The sequence below is a fragment of the Carassius auratus genome, unplaced genomic scaffold (assembly GCF_003368295.1).
Source record: "Carassius auratus strain Wakin unplaced genomic scaffold, ASM336829v1 scaf_tig00214186, whole genome shotgun sequence".
NCBI classification, from domain to species: Eukaryota; Metazoa; Chordata; class Actinopteri; order Cypriniformes; family Cyprinidae; genus Carassius; species Carassius auratus.
In genome coordinates, this window is record NW_020527548.1 from 498,024 (window position 1) to 518,232 (window position 20,209).

Genomic DNA, 20,209 nt, shown 5'->3' on the forward strand with positions numbered 1-20,209 from the left:
ATATATGGAAACCATGATTAAGTTTAAAGTCCTATTTGAACCGCACAAAAGTAAAATCATATATATAGTACCTTAAATGCAACAAATTCAACATTATTTAGCAGAATCAAGTTTCTAGACAAGAGAGAAGAACAGAGACCAAAAATATTGATGTCATTATGCATTTATTTGTCACACAACATATTCACACAGGTTTTTGGGTAAATGGTGCAGAATTGACCACCAGAGCAATTACTCAGCAATGTTTTATATGGATCTGCTTTAACAGGTTCTTTCTTTTAGGATTTTAAATTGCACAGATTGTGGAGTGACAGCGTTTCATGCTTTTATTGTCCATTCAAAAGCACAAGAATTTGAGACAGATGTGTTCTGACTACTTTGGGACAAAGAAAGTCCATTAAAGTGTTTGATTATGTCTTTACCACAGGAAGCTCAAGCAGTTGAAACTGTTCTTATTAAAACAGACTATGGGAGGAGAGTGTTTTATCACATTACAGTCATTACTGAGCTAAAGTGACCTATTAACCTGGAGAAAAATAACCTTCGTGTTGCTTTTCAGATGCAAATACACTTCTGAACATATTTCAATGAGGAAAAAAATTGAAAACATGGGTTTTTCAAATAAGTGTTGACTTATCTTATATGGACGGCACGGCAAGACCAGTGCAGATTTGGCAATGCATTTATCCAGGGAGCTATATTGGCTTGTAACTTATACTGTGTGACTTGCATATTGGGAAAAAAAAATTAAATAAGGAAGGTATGGGCAAACAAGAACAAGTCCAGACAGGAAACTAAACTCGCTACACTCAAAGGCAGTCCCTGGCATCACTTTCCCTTAAAGGCAACAACTCTAAAGACATTCATTGACTTCTGCTACTAAAGGAACCGGCTGGTTTATAGGCACCTTCCTCTACAACATTTAAACCAGTGCAACTGATGAAAACTCAGATTAATATATAAATACAAAAAATATAGAATTATTTATTACAATGTGAGATGATCAAGACTTAAAAATCATGAGCAATCTTTCTGGTGATTTATTACTGTGAATGTGAGCTGAACCATCTTGAACATTTATCAGGCATGTGCTTCAAAAGACATAGTTTTACAGCCGAGCTGACGATGTATTTAGAGATGGGTTTGAATATACCTGTACAGTAATGCACTGGGACATCAAAACCTGTTTGTTAAAGAGTTGTGCGTTAGTTAACATCCTAGTTAGGTGATGCCCTCAGGTGTTACTCTCTGAAACCTGTTACGAGTCAAAATCGAAATTAAAGAGCACAGAAAGATTGTTTCAAGTGAGAAGAGTTTTAACTCGTTTGTTCTTGTTCCTGTGGATTTACCCCCAAAAAACTGGCTAGCAATATCTCATTCACTCAACCCACACAATACAGCACTGCATCTTTTTCAGTCTTTTGAATGGCTCTGGTGCTGCTCTGCGGCTCAGGCTCGGGTCTGTCGGAGGGAGGACAGCAGGAGAGGGAGCAGGTTGAGGGCGGGACGATGTTCCTGAACGCCCAGCGCCACCAGCGCCCCGGCCAGCACTGACGTCACTTTGGGCAGCAAGGGAGGACGAGCCTCCATAACCTACCAACATAGATACACACTAAAGTTAAACCGGAGATGAAATGATCAAGTGTTTGTTTTTCAATCAGAGAGCCTCGGTAGATGTCCCAGGGGGCCGCAGGATGACTTAAAGGGACAGTTCACCCAAAAATCAAAACTGTCATCTACTCCGCCTCAGGCTGTTCCAAACCTGTATGAGATTCTTTCATTTACAGAACATAAAAGAAGATATTTTGAAGTATTTGGTAACCGAACAGTTGCTGTTCCCCATTGACTTCCATAGTATTTTATTTTTCCCATACTGTGAATGTAGATGGGGAGCAGCACCATCATTCTTCAAAATATCTTCTTTTGTGATCATCAGAATAACAAAAAACAAAAACAAAACAAGTTTGGAACAACCGAAGTTAAGTAAATAAGTCATTTTTCATTTTGGGGGGTTAACTATCCATTTAAATGCATTTAAAAATAATAAATTATTATCAATATATTAATAATCTAAATCTAAAGTGTTAAATCACACAGAAAAGATGTAAATTTTCCATAATACTATTTTTTATTTTAACTGTTAGGAAAATAATATAAATCTTGCTGTTTTAATGTGGCAGTCTTAAGGGAATGTCTGTGACAGAATTCTTAGTCAGCTAGCTTTCTTTTTCTTTGAATTTTGCTGTATTAATATAAAAAAGACAACACTGCAGATGTGGTCTGCGCTCCTATTTTTAGCTCTGAATCCTCACTCACATTTCTTTCCTGGTTTTTCACGGAGCACTTTAAAACAAAACCGTCTCCCCTTTTCACATTTCTTAAGCTAGAAAATGAAACATTAATCTGTTCAAAATTAGGGGAAAGCACATTGAAATATCCATCCCTGTTCAAGTAAATGGGGGGAAAGTTTTATTAACGCAAAAAAAGTGCTGAACGGAAGTGTAACATGGAAATTTCTATTCACTTACACTTTGTTTGAAAATAAGGATATTCAAAAAATATGGAGTAGTAAGAAAACCTCACCTTTTCAACTTTATGCCTATGTATTCGTCCATCAGAGCCAACATAGAAGGTGGAGAATGCGTCATATGTTCTGAACAGAAAAAAATAAATAAATAAGACTACACAAAGATGAGCACAGGGCAAGGTTTTGCTAGGCTGTCACAGCATGTCTCACCTGTAGAGGTGGCTCTTGTCTTTCTTGTAGAAGAAGATCAGAACGGAGTGGAAGGGCAGGCCTTTGACTCTCCAGCGAGCTTTGATGGAGCCGTCTTCTGGATGCTTGGTCAGCTTCAGCACTTCCAGCTGAGCCTCCGCATAGTAACACAGACACATCAATCGCCAGATCGTCAGAGTCAGCTGGTACACTACTCGACCCCTTCAGAGACAGACAGAAAAACAGATCTTTAAACCAGTCAGATATAAGCCAAAACCAGTCATTCAATCGAAACTATTAAAAGTGAAATTGATGTGACAAACAGTCAAGTATGGTGACCCACACTCAGAATTCATGCTCTGCATTTAACCCATCTAAAGTGCACACACATACCCTGAACACACACACACCGTGAAAACACACACACCGTGAACACACACACACACCATGAACACACAGCTGGAGCAGTGTGCAATTAACAAAAGTGTAAATAACAAACAAAACCACCCATGATTTATTTTATATTTTATTTTTTGGATTTAGTCTTTTTTTTTTTACATTTTGCTTGGAAAAACTTAAAACTGTCAGTTTTTTTTTTTTTACTTGCTTGCAGAAAATGCTTAGTAGGAGAAAAAAAAAAAAGAAATCCAACAAAGGTTTGAGAACAAATCTTGAGACATAAAAATGTCTTGATGCAACATTTTTTTTTAAGTTTATAAATATAAATGTATGAATTTGAAATAAAAGATGACACATTAAAAAGGTTAGGGAAAAAAATGGTCAAATTTCTAAGATCAAATATCAGATATCGCCTTATAATGAGGTTAGTTTTTGTTATTGACCAGAAGGTGTGCATAATTTGTTGCGAATTACACAGAATTAAACAAGTGATTATCTTCAAGCAAAGATTCAGTTGAATGTGCCTGTCTCGATCCCAGGAAAACATTTGTGAGCCTGAACCACTAAACCAGTCTTAAGTGTCAATTTCTCGAAATTAAGATTTATACATACTCTGAAAGCTGAATAAATAAGCTTTCCATTGATGTATGGTTTATTAGGATCGGACAAGATTTGGCCGTGATACAACTATTTGAGAATCTGAAATATTGAGAAAATCGCCTTTAAAGTTGTCCAAATGAATTCTTAGCAATGCATATCACTAATCAAAATTTTGCTTTGATATATTTAAGGTAGGAAATTTACAAAATATATTCATGGAACATGATCTTTACTTAATATCCTAATGATTTTGGATAATTTTGACCCATACAATGTTTTTTTTGGGCTATTGTTGAAAATATGCCCCGGCAACTTAAAACTGGTTTTGTGGTCCAGGGTCACATATGGTTTAGAGGGAACATGAAATACGACTTATGTTATTATATATTATAAAGTCTTTTATAGTTTAAAACAATAGTCACAGGGGTTCACTGACAGCTAGTATGACTTCCTCTCAGGTTTACCTTGTTTTGGTGTTCAGAAGACCATTGATGAACTCAACATCTTCAGAGTATATGCTGTAGTCATGATTTTTCACAAAGAAACTAGGAAGCTGAAACACAATGTGGAACCATAACTATTAGTCGAGATTTCATTGCAATTACATTATTAAAAAGGTATCATAAATGTAATACAGCCTCCACATGAAGCATTATTTCTCCCATTCATTTGTCTACAAATGTTCCATGTTCCAGTGGTTCCCTTAAACTTGTCTTACCTCCACCCTCAGCTTCTCATGCATGAGGGCCAGTTTCTCCTCATCCTCCATGTCTCTCTGGCTAGAGCTCTCGTCCACTCTCTCAGTCTCAGCGTGGCTGTAATGCATGACACTGAGGGCCGGATAGATACTCTGCTCATCTTGTCCCTTTCTTGGCTTGACCCCAATCTCTGAGACAGACTCCATCCCGGGGCAGTGAAAGCAATAGAAGCGAGATCCCAACATAAAAGGTGCAGGGCACCTCTCGGTCTCAAACAGACTCCTGAAGGAGCCTCTCTCCTTCGGCTGGTTTTCATCAGTCCCATCCTTTCCGGTAATGCTAATATCATCCTCTCTGCTTCCATCAACAGTAGTTAAAGGAAAAAGCAAGTCAAATGGTCTGTTGGGTCTCAAAGCAAGGAGCTCACTTAGTTTGGCCGGCCCAAGAAAGGGCACTTCCACCACGGTGTGCTGCTCATCGGTCTCTCCGGGTTTGAGCAGGACAGGCAAGCTGATGGACTCCTCCCATTCCTCCTCCTCTAGGCTGGCCGCTCGGTTCGGCTGGCACGCATGGTGGAAGGGATGGGACAGGGATGGCTGTTTAATGGACAGGTAGTGTAGACTGTTTGGAGGAACCAAGTTCCATGATGCACTGCTCACAGTCCTACCTAAGTGAAATTCGGTTGTCTGCAAATCAGACAGAATTTGATTAGATCGGTCCAAACCTTTGATCAATTTAATGCATTTCTTAAGAAAAAAAACAACAACTTTTGGACGGTAGTGTATTTTTGTTACACGGTATATGGTATTTAGGTGAACAGTCAAATAATATTTTAAACATTTCATTTGTGGGGGTAAATAGATACAATGTGCACCTGACATAAATTCCAGCACTGTTTCGGCATTGGTTGTCTGCCACCATGGTTCCTGACACACCCCACCCAAAGAGAGACACCCCCTCTGCACACAGCCATTCAAGTCAAGGTGCTGTGTTGACCTCGATGGAGTCTCAGTAAGATGACATCATCAGGCTACTCAAAGAGGAGGCAACGTGAACTCTCCCATCCAGCGCTGCCTCTGGTTACTCATCCATTCACAGAGACAGAAACCTTTGTCCTTCAAAACCTAACCTGGGCCAAAAAAATTATTATTACATTTAAATCACACTGACAACACCAGATATTCAGATATACTCCAACTTCTCGCTGTATTTCATTAAGTTGACTTCCTGTGTGAGCCATATGCCATTTTTGTTGCCATTCTTTAATGAAATAAACTTTTATTATTACTTTTGCTTCATATTTACCAAGTGAAATAGCCTATTCATAATCTCCTCAGTTTCCAAAGCCTGTTTTGCTAACCCACCCACCACTTCATTGCCCTCTATCCCTCTGTGACCTAGTATCTACACATACATTTTCAAAATGCTCCTTCTGTTAAGTCTATTGGTTTTCATATATTCATTAACTATGTTTTGTCTACTGTGGGATGTGATGGAATTAATGTTTGAACATTCTCTTCCTGGAGAAGCGCCCGTAAAAGTATTTCCGCTGTCTATGATGTCATACAGGGACATATTTGGCACAGATATACTCTGTCATACATCCAACTCTTTTTTTTAAGATTTGGGCATGTTTAAAATGAGAATCCGACTCTTTAAAGGTGTAAATAAATGATAATGCATGAAAAAGCATTAGACAACCCCTTTAATTTCTTTCAAAATAAAATCTACAATTCTGAATAGGCACACATCATTAGTCATGAGTGCAAAACTCTTACAATGCAGACAAATGGAAAACACAAACAAATTAGGATCAGTAAATCTTCCAATAAAAAGACGACATATGGGCTAAATTACATTATGTCATTGACATGTCCTACAGTTACTTTTACATCCCAGGTGAGAGATTAACTCTTGTACTGCAGGAGCACACAACCTACATTACTGCCAGAGGCAACAGAAGTTTCAGAAGGAAAGGCTACAAGCCAAACCTAGTGAGATGCCTACTTAGCATTTTTGGCTGTCAGGTGTGTACAGCACATTTAGATGTCTAAAAATGCTGTCTGAGCAGTAGAGCAGAAGAGGTGAAAAATCTGATCACAAAGACAGTGTCTGAAAAAACTAGTGAATTATGGCGTGCTGCATCTCTGGATGCACTAAAAGCAATCTAAGAAGACCTTAATTCAGAAATATACAGTACTGTGAAAAACTCTTAGACCACTAGTATTTTCACCAACAAACATTTTAAAAACACTCAGTCCAGAAGAACTGTGGCAATGACTCCAAATGCTTCAAGAAACCTGCAAAGCTACAGTACTGTGCAAAGTTTTAGGCACTTGTGTGATTTTATTACTGAACTTCCATTAACTTAACTAAATTAAATCAGCATTTGGTGTGACCACACTATGTGCTAAAGCTTTTGTCCTAGGGGCACTTGTGCATTGTTTTTCAGGTAGCTTTGCAGGTTTCTTGAAACATTTTGGAGACATTGCCACAGTTCTTCTGGATTGAGTCTGTCTCAGTTTGTTCTGTTTCTTCATGTTATTCCAGACAAACTGATGATGGTGAGATCAGATCTCTGGCTGCTGTCAGACTCCTGGTGCAAACTAAAATCTCACTGGATTATTACAATTAATGACAAAAACAATGTTTGGAAATGTGAACTGATATTTACTACTGACACACTACAGCAAAAGACAGAAATAACTGACTTAAAACCATTTTCTATTGGTGAAAATACTAGTGGCCTAATACTTTTGCACAGTAGTTCTTGTATAACAAAATAAGAAAGAGTTGAGGTGTGTAGTATATTGTTCAGTCATCCGTTTGAATTAAAACAAGCCTTGTCCACGTTTTAGATTAGAAAAATATGTTATATTTACAGGTATTTACAGTGATCAGACCCAGCCTGATACATGTACATCACGCTTTGGTCACACATTACAAATCAACACTGTCAACTCAGCTGACAACCTCACAAATACAACCAATACTTTTCGAAACAAACTGACCGATTATAAAGAGGATAGTGCCTCGGCTGAAAGCGAACAAAGATCATAGGTTTATTGTCTGATTGGGTTGGGCAGATAATAGTTAACGTTAGCTTGTTAGTCTTCATATCTGTAAGTTAACTTACATCCCAGTCAGTTGTTAGCTGTCCTGCTTGTAAACATGAAATGCATTACATTACCTGTCCTCCGTGAATCTGAGAAAATGATGTGAAGCGTCAGCTCACTGTGCAGAGATGCGAGATTGTATCCAAATCTGATTGACGCTAATTTTGATGTGATTTAGAAAGAACACGAATTAGTAGTCAACGTTACACAAATGTCACTCTCCTTATGTCCTTGTCCAGCGCATGTCTGCGCTTCTGCGCATGCGCACATCACATTGACGCCTTCTAGAAACGAAAACTGCCCATTAGAGCGGCATTCAGCGGCGAGAGCGACATACTGCAAGACAGTCACGCCCAGTTTCAACTATTGCGGCTCTCTCTTTTCAAAATAAAAGTCTTAAACTCATGTTGTACATTGTCATGAAAGAGCACCGACTTTTGTTTCAGATTTTATTACAGTATTTCTGATATTACTTTCTCAGTGGGAATTAATATTATATTATATTATATTATATTATATTATATTATATTATATTATATTATATTATATTATATTATATTATATTATATTATATTATATTATATTATATTATATTAGGTCACAGATATCAGTCAACAATATATGGGTCATCCTTTGGCTTTGGTAGTTGCTTGTAAAACTGTGCGTATTTTTATTGCTAATAAGTAAGTAAATGTAACGGGTAACAAGAACACTAAAATAAAGTATTATATTATATTATATTATATTATATTATATTATATTATATTATATTATATTATATTATATTATATTATATTATATTATATTATATACACGGTAGCAGACTTTAATTGACTTTAAATTTGAAATCATTCGTTTTAGGCAACGCCAGTGCAGTTCATTGGGTGGCCTGAGTGAGCTTGTGGCGCTGTCGCGAACCGAGGTCCCGGCGTTTGAGTGTGTAGCACCACAGTAGCACTGCGCGCTTAGGCCGCATGTGATGTGAGCTACAGTGTGCTCGTGTGCATTGTCATCTGTGAGACATCCTCTAGTCTAATTTCAATACCTTATTGCCATTCCTTGCGAGAAAAAAAGATTAAGCAGAAAAATGCCAAAGAAATCAAAAGAAGTCGCTGAGTGGGAGGGTGATGATGAACCACAAACAGGTAACGTTAACGTTAAGAGTGTGGGTTTCTGTTACACCACACTCATAATAATAACGATATGAAAATGATGCAACTATTTTGTAAAAGTTTACATGATGACAGCTCTGCTATGTGTAGTGGAGACACAGAGGTTGTGATTTATTGTATTTTTCTTAGCCCATTAACGTTATTCTTCGACAGAAGTGAGTTTATGGTGGTGAGGAGTTTGATATTTCACTGTCATTGCATCATTTTGCCAACCTGATATAATTTAAGACCATATTCTCCGTGTGATCCGTGTTTCAACTGAGCAAGCTTTAAATGACTTGCATAGCGCTTGTTTCAAAATCTACCGATTTATTTTATGTTTTATTTTTCGGGGGGAACGTGCCTGTGCTGCCTGAAAATGCTGTCTAAGTATCCAGCTCACTGGATTTGTTGAGAAAGCTCTTGTTTCAAATCCTGTACACAAACCATTCTTTCTTTGGCATTGTCCCACTGCTTTGTTCACTCGAGTGTGTTCATGTGTACAGATGTGTGTAACATAATGACTTTTCTTTGTTTAGACAAACATGTCAAAAAAGGAAAGAAGGATAAGAAGGTCAAGAAAAGTGTAAGTTTTCAGTTTTGTTAAATCACGAGTCATTTGTTATAACTTTAATCCTTAACAGCATTATGCTTAAAAAGTTTTTTTCAGTTACCCATAATAATATTTCATTAATAATTGCAAAAATAATAATTAACGCGTTTTATAACTCATACCTCTGACAGTTGAATTGTTATTTGTCATTTTTTATTTCATGATTTACAGTTTTTTGAGGAGCTGGCATCAGACAATAAACCAGAAAAAGTAGAACAGCCTCCAGTGAAAGAGGCACAAGGGAAACAGGTGCATTATTTCAATTTAAGTGTTTTTCAATACATTATATAAAGAAAAAATAATAATAATTAAATTTAAACATAAAGATATAAACAGTCAACAATGTTAATTTTCAGACTGCCTTGTCATTTTTAGCCTCAGAAGAAAAAGAAGGACAGACGAAAATGGAAAGCAGGAGACGATGAGGATGATGATGATGATGATGCAGAGGTCATGCAGCGCCTCAAGAAACTGTCAGTCCAGCCCAGTGATGAAGATGAAGAGGAGGAAGAGGGTAATGCCATAAACTTAGTTTGTGCCAGCATGTCACACATAAGAGATGCTCTTATATACATGTAATATTTCATTATATAATTAATTACAGTATATTTTTATAAATACGTTATAGCATTTGTTCATTTATACTAAATGTATCTTTCATACAAATACCTGGAAACCATAGTTACATTGTTATATTTTACCATGGTATTGCTGTATGTGTGGTTTTAACTCTGGTTATCATGATCTAAATGTACGCTGCTATTGAAGACCAACTGTTCATTTGAATAAAACTCAGTCAGAATAATAAAATTTCACCATATAAAACTGAGGTTGTTATAATTTAGAGAAATGTTGCTGTTTTTTGATAATGAACCTAAATTTACATCTGCATCCTAACTCAAGCTTTTACTGTCAGCTCAAGTCAAGCTACTGTCACATGTGCTTTCTAAGAGACAAAAATGTAATATTATTAATATCAATAGTGCAGCCTGCACTACAAACTGTGCTGAAGATACGCATCATCAAAGTCAAGAAGACAAACCTGTTTAATGATGACAATATCACTCATTAAAACATGCAGATTCTAAGAAATTAATTTTTCTATATTGACATTTGTTTTTGTTGAGGAAGAATGACTGAAAAAGTGTAAATAATTCAAAAGTGTGAAGTGCTTGTCATGTTCTGATCTTAAAGAGAGGTTTTAAACCACAATTAATGGCCTGGTTTCACTTAGGAACAAAAATCTGCCTTTAAACGTAAATTTATCGTGATAATTATCGATATCGAGTATCGACTGACATGAACAATTTGATTGTGATCTTTTTTATTTTTTGGCCATATCGCTTAGCCTTACATCACACCACACGTTTAACATTATGGTTTATTTTTATTTTGCAGTTGTCGCTCCAGTCAAAGGAGGAAAGAAAAACAAAGTGAGTTGCTATACTATGATATACTATGCTGTACTTCTTTTCATTGGGATGCACTTTGTGGACAGAGTCGTTTTCCTTCTGCTGAACAATCTAGAGAACAGTGCTGTTTAAATCATGTGATCCAGTCTAGATGATGCAACGCCGATTTTTTTGTCTATCTCTTTCTATCAGGGTGGCAACATATTTGCTGCTCTGAGTCAGGAGCAGAGTGGTGATGATGATGATGAGGATGATAATGGTGATGATGAGAAACCCCAAAGCAAGAAAAGCTCAAAGGTGGGTGCTTCCAGTTTCACAGTCAGACATTGTATGTTGAGTTTGTATGCACAAGTATAGAACAAGTTTTATGATGCTGTTCAAGTCTGTTTTATGTATGTAATTATAATTATGTATATAAATATATATTTTTTTAGAAGTACAGATATATTATGTAGGCTCTAAATTAATGAGACCATAGAATGCATGTTTAGCAATAGAAACTAATAGTTAAAATGCTGTTTAAAATAGCATCATTTAAGTATAAAGAGTTTTTCATATCCATTTTCTAGCAAAATGGATTTTCTCGAGAAATTGCATGGAAAACAGTTTTTATTGAATTAATATTTGCATATTGTCTTAGTAGTTATTAGTACCATCACTGTTCATGATATTATCTTTACAGCATAATCAGATTTGATGTACCTAATTATGGCACATATGCATCACACACCACATAACTCATCCACTCTAATATTGTGTTTATTCCTCTTTCATTCCCTTATATCCTCGCTCTCTTCATGACATTCCCAGTGCCATCTGCATTCATTCCTTTGTTTTCCAGCTCAGTGTCAGTGCACTCATCGTTTCAGTCATTAAAACATTGTTTGTGACAGATACAGAAGGGAAGAACATATTGGGCTGAATATTGGTTATATCTACATTTATAAGCACATGTGCCTGTTTCTTTATGTGTGTGTGTGTGTATGTAATCAGGAAGTTGAGAAGATAACCAAGAAAAAAGATAAGGCTAAACCTAAAATAATGAAGGTGGGTACTTAGTATTATTTCTTTATATTCTTATTCAGTTTTCCTTTTTTCAAAATTCACATCTTCTGTCTTTCTCCCACCTTGCTTTTTTTCTTTATTGCTACATAACGGATGTGCTTCACTCATCACAGAAACAAACCCGTTTCTGTAGATTCTGCATTACTAACATTATGTCTGATTGGGGAGCGGTGCTCTGATCTTTGGTTCACTCTCTCCTCTCAAACACAGGAGGCCTCAGAGGATGAAAAACATGAAGAGTTGGAGAAGAAAGATGAGAATGAAATGAAAGGAGGGAAAAAGGGCAAGAAAGTCACTGCTAAACCACCTAAGGTGTGTGACTCTTATCTTGACGAATACAAGTTGTTCTGAAAAGTGTGTGCAGCCTAAAGGGCATCGTAATGTTGACAGGAGGAAGAGAAATTTGAAGAGAAGGAACCAGAGAAGACTCAGAAGAAAGGCAAGAAGGAACAGCCCAAGGTCAGATTAAGCTGATTAAGTTTATGTATACATTTATATATATTTTATGTATTTGTGATTTTGAATCTGGCTTAAGCTGATTGAGTTGAGTATTATTAAAGTTTCAAATGTTTTCTATTTGAATATATGTTTAAAATGTTATCAATAAAAATGTATATTATGGTCACCAGTGTTGAAAACTGTTGTGGTGTTTAATATTTTTTGTAGACTTCATGAAACTTTTTTCAGGATTCTTGGAGGAACTGAAAGGTTCAAAAGGACAGAATTTATTTGAAATAAAAATATTTTGTAGCATTAAAAAAGTCACTTTTGATTAATTTAATAAAGCATCCTTACTGAAAGTATGAATTTACTAACTTAACTTAAACTTTGTGCTTTATATACGTTCTTCAGAATATCTTTTGTTCTGAAACATTTTTGCTCCATCGAAAGAAAGTCATTGCAGCTTAAATGGAAATAAGTGTACAATGTCTCAAGTTCAATATCTTTATATCTTTTTTAGAAAGAGAAGCCTGCTCGCCCCCCTCCTAGTGATGATGAGGAAGAGGAGGAAAAGAGTGATGAAAATGACACAATGATGGTACAATCGTTTTTCTTTTTGTATTCCTAATACTCATATTTTCCAAAAGTGAATTCTTCCACTTCCTATCTTTATATTTTTGATGTTCTGTAGAGTGCTGAGGATGCGCTCGCGGCTGAGCTGGCCAAAGAGAAACAAGAGGACGACCCCTTCGCTAACATGAGTAAAAAAGAGAAGAAGAAGAAAAAGAAAATGGTAGCGTATGCAAATTTTGAATACTCTAATGTATGTTATAGAAGTGTAATTTCTACATTATTTCTATAATATTGTATTATTTATAAAAAAAAAAGTATAATTTTGAATTGGCTTTTTTGTTTTCGTAAAAAGTTTATTTGTGATGTGCTCATGTCATTTTTATATATATATATATATATATATATATATATATATATATATATATATGTATATGTATTTCTGATCTAATAAATTCAACCACGATGAGCAGAAGAGAGTTCTTTAAAAACATTAAAATCTTATTGATCCCAAACTTTTGAACGGCTATATATAAATATATTAGTGTAAGTTATTTTAGTACTTCAGCCTATTCTTACAATTATTTTGTTTCCGTTAGTTTCCAAGGCAACATTTCAAATCTTTAAGGTTTTCTGTCTAATATTTATATGGTTTTAGCTATAGTTGACAATAACAGCATGATTGTAGACGAATCCTCTTGTGTTGTGCAGATGGAGTATGAGCGGCAGGTGGCTAGTGTACGAGCTCAGAGCGCCATCGAGGGAGACTTCTCCATCTCTCAGGCTGAGCTGTCCTCTCGACAGGCCATGCTGGAAAACGCTTCGGACATCAAGGTGAGGCAAATAGGAGACTTCCATCTGAGACATTGGGAAGCACTTGATACTATGTACTCATTTCTGTGATCTGTTTTTAGTTGGAAAGATTCAGCATTTCAGCCCACGGTAAAGAGCTGTTTGTTAACGCTGATCTTCTGATTGTTGCTGGGAGGCGATACGGTCTGGTTGGACCGAATGGGTGGGTTGATGATGGTCTAAATTTGACACACAATTGTATTACTGCATTGGATTCTAGGGATGTAGGGATAAAATTCCTGTTTCATCTTTTAATTATCATTAAAACCGTATTCGATTACTGCAATTTTACCGCAGTTTTACAGAAACGATTCAATGGCATTTTGTTTTCATCTTTGCTCCATGTAATACCTAAAGCAGCAGTTCTCAATTCCAGTCCTCGCACCCCATCTGCTCTGCACATTTAGTATGTTTCTCTTATGGCTTCAGACATTTGTTCTATTCAAACGTAAGTGCCCTCTGAAGTGGACATCACAGGATATTCCACCATGATTCATGTTCGAAGTGAACGTACTGTATATGTTCCGTTCAAAGTGTGAGACGTGAATTTAAATTGTATTTATTTACAGAGGTTTATGATGTCCCTCTTGTCCGTGTGTGAAGACATTCCGAAGTGAAGTAAACTTCAACAGAAAGCTCAGGGAGTGGGGAGCAATGAACACTGTGTAGGGAGCATGTCAATGGGAGCACAGTTCATTCATGGAGCTCACTTCTAAACAGTTGATTATATCAAATGGTGTGTTAACAAAGAGTGACATACAAAATGTGCAGAGCAGGGGGTTGTGAAGACTGGAATTAAACTGCTGACCTAAAGGAAGTTAATAGCAATGCTCGGCTCTTTTTTAACATCTCTAGCACATTATAACAATACTGTGATAATACTGATAACTGTGATTATTTTGGTCACTATAATCGTGATAAGATAATTTCATACCATTACATCCCTATTGCATTCAAGGTATTAGTCAGTTCGGTAGTGTTGCTCTAGTAAAAACTGTATTCTTACTCCTCTTTCCTGTCTGAATCAGGAAAGGGAAGACCACTCTCCTGAAGCACATTGCTAACAGAGCTCTTAGCATTCCTCCCAATATTGATGTGCTGCTTTGTGAGCAAGGTAAAGTACAGCATTTTATATTAGTGTATTATTAATATATATTATTTAGAATTTTAATGGTTGTATATTTTCATTTTACTGTATATTCCGGACTATAAGTCACACTTTTTTTTCATAGTTTGACTGGTCCTGCGACTTATAGTCATGTGCGACTTATTTATCAAAATTAATTTGACATGAATCAAGAGAAATGAACCAAGAGAAAACATTACCATCTACAGCCACGCGAGGGCGCTCTATTCTGCCAGAGATGCTGAACAGTGATCCTGTAGTCTACACTGAGCAGCATAGAGCGCCCTCTCGTGGCTGGAGACGGTAATGTTTTTTCTTGGTTCTTGGTTCTAAATAAATGCGACTTATAGTCCAGTGCGACTTATGTTTTTTTCCTCATCATGTCGTATTTTTGGACTGATGTGACTTATACTCAGGTGCGACTTATAGTCCGAAAAATACGGTAATCTGTTTTTGTCATTCAGTTTTTTTCATTTGTCAATATAATTATGCCATTTTTAGTACATTACAAATGTTGCCTTCTAGCTTAGTAAAAATAGTTTCTCGTGGTTTTAGTTAACTCTAGGAGCCCTGGTGCATCCTATTTGCCCGACTTTTTATTTGAGCCTTCTGTTTTGTGCATGATATGATATGGTGAATCCAGCGGATTCTTTTCTCTTTGTGTTTCCTCAGAGGTGGTGGCGGATGACACTCCTGCAGTTCAGGCGGTGCTGAAGGCCGACACGCGCAGACTGAAGCTCCTGGAGGAGGAACGGCAGCTACAGAGTCAGCTGGAGAAAGGAGACGACGCCGTGTCTGAGAGACTCGACAAGGTCAGATGAGAGCAGCTCGCTGAGGTCCTCTAAATACACTGATCCATGGAGTACTGGAGGATAACTGTATGTTTGTGTGTGTGTGTGTGTTTGGCATTCACAGGTCTATGAAGAGTTGAGGGCGATTGGAGCAGCTGCAGCGGAGGCTAAAGCTCGTAGGATCTTGGCTGGTTTGTCTTTCACTTCAGAGATGCAGAACAGACCCACCAAGAAGTTTTCTGGTGGATGGAGGATGAGAGTGTCCCTGGCTAGGTGGGCACAATGAGGGAAAAAATGCATTAATTTAGTAATTAATTTAACGGAAGTAAACAAAAACAATTGACATGAGAAATAAGAAAAATCTTTCTTCCAGAGCACTGTTCATGGAGCCCACGCTGCTGATGCTGGACGAGCCCACAAACCACTTGGACCTTAACGCTGTCATCTGGCTTAACAAGTAATTACTTTTGCTTTGAAGTAAACAATCCCATCTAGCTGATGTATTTACATTCCATGTAAATTATAAATAGCCTACTTTAAATCTTGATTGTATTAAGTGATTGCATCACTAAAGACATTTTCAGTAGAAAATCAGTCACACCTTTGACATTAGCATTAGATTTTATGCACATTTTGAAGTATCACATCAGAATCGATTGATGGAAGCACTGCTTTTCTATTAAAAATGCCTTTATTCGCTAAAGTTTTTATGCTCGCTTGAGGTGTTTTTTGACTTGTGAGGAAAAAGGGTTAATGCGAATAATGGTGGATGGAAATGCATTTATTGCTATATTCTACTGACAAATTCCCTCATATCTTTTATTTTCCCTTTAAGCTACTTACAGAGCTGGAAGAAAACGCTTCTTATTGTGTCCCACGACCAGAGTTTCTTAGATGACGTCTGTACAGATATCATTCACCTGGACAACCAGAAACTCTACTACTACAGGGGCAACTACCGTGAGTTTCGTTTCTGAACAGCAACAGATGAAATCTACTGATAGTTGCTTAAATATCTTACTGTGTTTTATATCTGCTTGATGTCTTCTAGTGACGTTTAAGAAGATGTACGTACAGAAGCAGAAGGAACTCCTGAAGCAGTACGAGAAACAAGAGAAAAAGCTCAAAGACCTGAAGGCTGGAGGAAAGTCCACCAAACAAGCTGTAAGTCCTTGAGTTCTTCACGATTCTAGTCTTCTCAAACCCTACCGCTCATTCTCCATCATTCTTTCTCAGGAGAAACAGACGAAAGAGGTCCTGACGAGGAAACAGCAGAAGGGGAAGAAGAAAGGTCAGGAGGAGGAGAGCCACGAGGCCACGGAGCTCCTCAAGAGACCGAGAGAATATACCGTCAAATTCACCTTCCCCAACCCTCCTCCGCTCTCACCGCCGATTCTCGGCCTGCACAGTGAGGCTTTTATGACTTTCACACGTTGTAGCACCTTGTTTTTATCAAACCTGATGACCAGTTTGGTGTACTCTCTCTTCCACTCACAGGTGTTGACTTTGGTTATGGAGGCCAGAAGCCTCTGTTCAAGAATGTGGACTTCGGTATAGACATGGAATCCAGAAGTAAGTCACACTAATTACAGCTGCTATAAACTCTAATGGTTTTCAAGTGAGCTCGAGTTAACCTTCTCTGTAGTGTTGTCAAAAGACCCGGTACTTCGGTACCAAGTCGGTACTAAAAAAATGTAAATGTGACGGTACCAGGTTTCTTTAAGTACCGGTAGTACCGAGGTCCCGTTCAAACCCGGTTCAGCGCTATGATTTCCGCGAAGCAGAAAACACGGACGGAATCTCAAAATCCAGTCATGAAAATGAAACTTACATGCACGACTCACTGTCGCTTTACTGCGCTGTTTCTCACACAAGCAAAGAGAGAGAGAGAGAGAGAGAGCGAGAGTCTCACCAGGCTCAATCTACACGCTAATATGTAAACTATTCTTTGTTGTCTTCTCCTGTCAAAATAATGGAGTTCATTTAGAATTATGCATATTCATTTTCAAACAAGCAGAAGACATACCGGTTTCCCCGGTAGTGGGCGGACCTAATGCGCAAATGCCAATTTCATTGGCAGGTGCTGATCTTGTACCGTCCCTGTTTTGATTTCAGCAAATCAGTTTGACCGAACGCAGACAACGTGATTAATATTCATGAACCCAGCAGCTCATCAATTCATAGTGCATTGTTTATACATTAGTATGATAGTAGAATTAGTAGTAGTATTATCTTTTAATAATAATTAATAAGAACTATTACTATTTTTTTTTTTACAGAAACCCTCAATGATCAAAAATATCTTAAGCATCACCACCAGTCTTAAGTTCAGTTAAAATGACAAATATGTATTCATTAGGCCTAAAAGTTAATTTTTACACAATGGCATTGTGCTAGAAATATTACTATTATTATAAAATGTATGTGATACTGCTACTACTGTTGAAGAAATTGATAAAACTTTATTTTTTAAAGAAATAAATCACAATATTTCTTCCATGTTTTAATTTTAGTAGCAAATGCCCTTTATTTACCAAAAATAAAATGTTTACATTTCATAAATTAAAAGACAAATTGAATTTGAGTGAAACTTGTTTACTGTTTTTCTTAATTATATAACTTGTCGAAAAACTTTAAACACAATTGTAAATAAGTATAAAGAATGGCATTGGTTTTATTTTTAGTGCTAAAAAGTAATTTTGTTCAAATTAGCATATTTTTGTGCTTTGCTTTGGTACCGAGAACTGTGGATTTTCACTGGTATTGGTACCGAATACTGAAATTTTGGTACCGTGACAACACTACTTCTCTGTTTCAGTATGTATTGTCGGACCCAATGGAGTTGGGAAAAGTACGCTCCTCCTGCTTTTGACTGGAAAATTAAATCCAGTAAGTACTAGTTATTTTTAAGTAATATCTCATAGTTGTAAAAAAACAAGGATGTTGTAATATTTATTTGAGAAAAATGGGTTCTTGTTTTTTTTCCCCCATGTTTGTTGACTTGTTTCCTTCATATTATTATGAAGCTTCTTTTTTTTTCTATTTTAGACAAAAGGAGAGATGAGGAAGAACCATCGATTGGTACGGCAGATGTTTAAAATCGTTCTTTATATCATTGTTTCTTATTGGACCCTTGGTAATCGGTTTATTCTTCTGCCTGTGCCTGTAGAAAGTAGGTTTCTTCAACCAGCAGTATGCTGATCAGCTGAACATGGAGGAGTCTCCCACAGAGTACCTCCAGAGGAACTTCAACCTCCAGTACCAGGACGCCAGGAAGTGCCTGGGACGCTTCGGCTTAGAGAGCCACGCTCACACCATCCTGATCTCCAAACTGTCCGGTAAGCAATTTAGGAATGCATTCATGTAGGATTTTCAAAGTCATCTGTTCTTCGTTGACTTTATCTTTTCCTTTTTTTAGGTGGTCAGAAAGCAAGAGTGGTATTTGCCGAACTTGCTTGTCGGCAACCTGACGTCCTCATTTTGGTAAGGAGTAAATGTTTTAAATATCTCAAGAATTTAAGTAAAAATGAGTGCTTAAACATTTTCTGTCCATGCAAATGTACAGGATGAGCCCACAAATAACTTGGACATTGAGTCGATTGATGCATTGTCAGAAGCCATCAATGAATACAAAGGGGGTATGTTTTTTTTTTTTTTAAACCTTATTAATCACAAACAGTGTTTTATTTGTTGTGGTAAAAAAAATCTTCGTTATGAAAACTTATATCCAGTATATAAACCATATACAATAATGATGATTATTAAGGTGTAAACCAGAGAGTTCAATCTTTCTTATTAACATTTAATATGAATGTTTTTAGCTGTGATCATTGTGAGCCACGATGCCAGGCTGATCACGGAGACCCAGTGCCAGCTGTGGGTGGTTGAGGACCAGACGATCAACAATATTGATGGTGACTTTGAAGACTACAAGAGAGAGGTGCTGGAGGCTCTCGGAGAAACGCTGGTCAACAAGCCTAAAGAATGAACAACGGCTGCTATTAATAACAAGAGTGTCAAACTACATCACTGAAGGGCTTTTTGTTGCATTGAAGTTCATTTTAAAACCTCAATAGAACCAAATAGTTTCTTGTTAAGTTGACAGATTATGCGGAGCACCTGCATGCACAGTGTCGGGTGATCTAGACAAAACCCTACAGAGCCAGGATGGAGTTTTTCCACATCTTTAAAACCAGCTTTACACCTGAAGACTGATTCCTGGATTTTTACTTGCTGACAGTTTATACATACAGCGCTTGTTCTTTAGTCATGATGTCTGACATTCTTGTATTCTTCTTACATTCAGGCCGTATTATTACCAGCTCTGTTCATCCATGTGATGCAATGCTATAAAACATGTCACTATCAAATGTGAACTGAAGGGGCTAGCAGGGTGCAGTTTGAAAATGGTGTGATTGCTGATGCATAAATTTTGTATTAACCTGCCTTTGTTAGGAGTACTTCGGTTCAGGTCATTCATCATCATTATGCTTGCATTCGAAGCCAACTCCAATTTTTTTTAACCTATATAAGTGTTCAGTAACTCATCTGTCTTGAATGATGAAATAACCTATTGACTAACTTGATTTAAATAAATACATTGAATAAAGTATGCATCCAGATGTGATGGAAAAAGCAAATAAAGAATTTTTTGCAACA

General features: G+C 36.9%; 2 protein-coding genes across 4 annotated transcripts; one reads left to right on the forward strand and one right to left on the reverse strand.

Annotated features, from left to right (window-relative positions):
* Positions 1 to 147: 147 nt before the first annotated feature.
* Positions 148 to 7,794, reverse strand: cunh6orf136 (chromosome unknown C6orf136 homolog). Of its 2 annotated transcripts, none has more exons than XM_026256995.1 (7): positions 7,604 to 7,794; positions 5,288 to 5,537; positions 4,434 to 5,099; positions 4,180 to 4,268; positions 2,738 to 2,938; positions 2,584 to 2,653; positions 148 to 1,593 (listed from the first exon to the last, which is right to left on the reverse strand). In XM_026256995.1, exons 2-7 carry the CDS (start codon positions 5,384 to 5,386, stop codon positions 1,450 to 1,452), a joined length of 1,269 nt encoding a protein of 422 aa, XP_026112780.1. In that variant the 5' UTR covers positions 5,387 to 5,537; positions 7,604 to 7,794; the 3' UTR covers positions 148 to 1,449. The 2 variants fall into 2 exon arrangements, with proteins under 2 accessions (XP_026112780.1, XP_026112779.1); XM_026256994.1 differs by having other exon boundaries at positions 5,288 to 5,542.
* Positions 7,795 to 8,455: 661 nt separating this feature from the next.
* On the forward strand, positions 8,456 to 20,209 carry abcf1 (ATP-binding cassette, sub-family F (GCN20), member 1). Of its 2 annotated transcripts, XM_026256982.1 has the most exons (27): positions 8,457 to 8,674; positions 9,220 to 9,266; positions 9,465 to 9,542; positions 9,669 to 9,807; positions 10,692 to 10,726; positions 10,898 to 11,002; positions 11,699 to 11,752; positions 11,981 to 12,082; positions 12,161 to 12,229; positions 12,732 to 12,809; positions 12,903 to 13,004; positions 13,493 to 13,615; positions 13,696 to 13,796; positions 14,662 to 14,747; positions 15,432 to 15,571; positions 15,675 to 15,823; positions 15,924 to 16,007; positions 16,386 to 16,510; positions 16,602 to 16,714; positions 16,787 to 16,958; positions 17,048 to 17,122; positions 18,369 to 18,439; positions 18,599 to 18,631; positions 18,720 to 18,888; positions 18,969 to 19,033; positions 19,116 to 19,188; positions 19,372 to 20,209. In XM_026256982.1, the coding sequence occupies exons 1-27, from the start codon at positions 8,617 to 8,619 to the stop codon at positions 19,536 to 19,538; spliced, it is 2,613 nt and encodes an 870-aa protein (XP_026112767.1). In that variant the 5' UTR covers positions 8,457 to 8,616; the 3' UTR covers positions 19,539 to 20,209. The 2 variants fall into 2 exon arrangements, with proteins under 2 accessions (XP_026112768.1, XP_026112767.1); XM_026256983.1 differs by lacking the exon at positions 11,699 to 11,752 and having other exon boundaries at positions 8,456 to 8,674.

Excerpts from the sequence above, each read along its gene's own strand:
- abcf1 (XM_026256982.1), top strand. The coding sequence starts at position 8,617 with ATGCCAAAGAAATCAAAAGAAGTCGCTGAGTGGGAGGGTGATGATGAA. Across the intron at positions 16,959-17,047 it reads GCCGATTCTCGGCCTGCACA|GTGTTGACTTTGGTTATGGA; the intron begins GTGAGGCTTTTA and ends TTCCACTCACAG. Across the intron at positions 18,632-18,719 it reads TGAGGAAGAACCATCGATTG|AAAGTAGGTTTCTTCAACCA; the intron begins GTACGGCAGATG and ends CTGTGCCTGTAG.
- cunh6orf136 (XM_026256995.1), bottom strand. The coding sequence starts at position 5,386 with ATGGCTGTGTGCAGAGGGGGTGTCTCTCTTTGGGTGGGGTGTGTCAGG. Across the intron at positions 5,100-5,287 it reads AGTGCTGGAATTTATGTCAG|ACAACCGAATTTCACTTAGG; the intron begins GTGCACATTGTA and ends TCTGATTTGCAG. Across the intron at positions 2,654-2,737 it reads GACAAGAGCCACCTCTACAG|AACATATGACGCATTCTCCA; the intron begins GTGAGACATGCT and ends TTTTCTGTTCAG.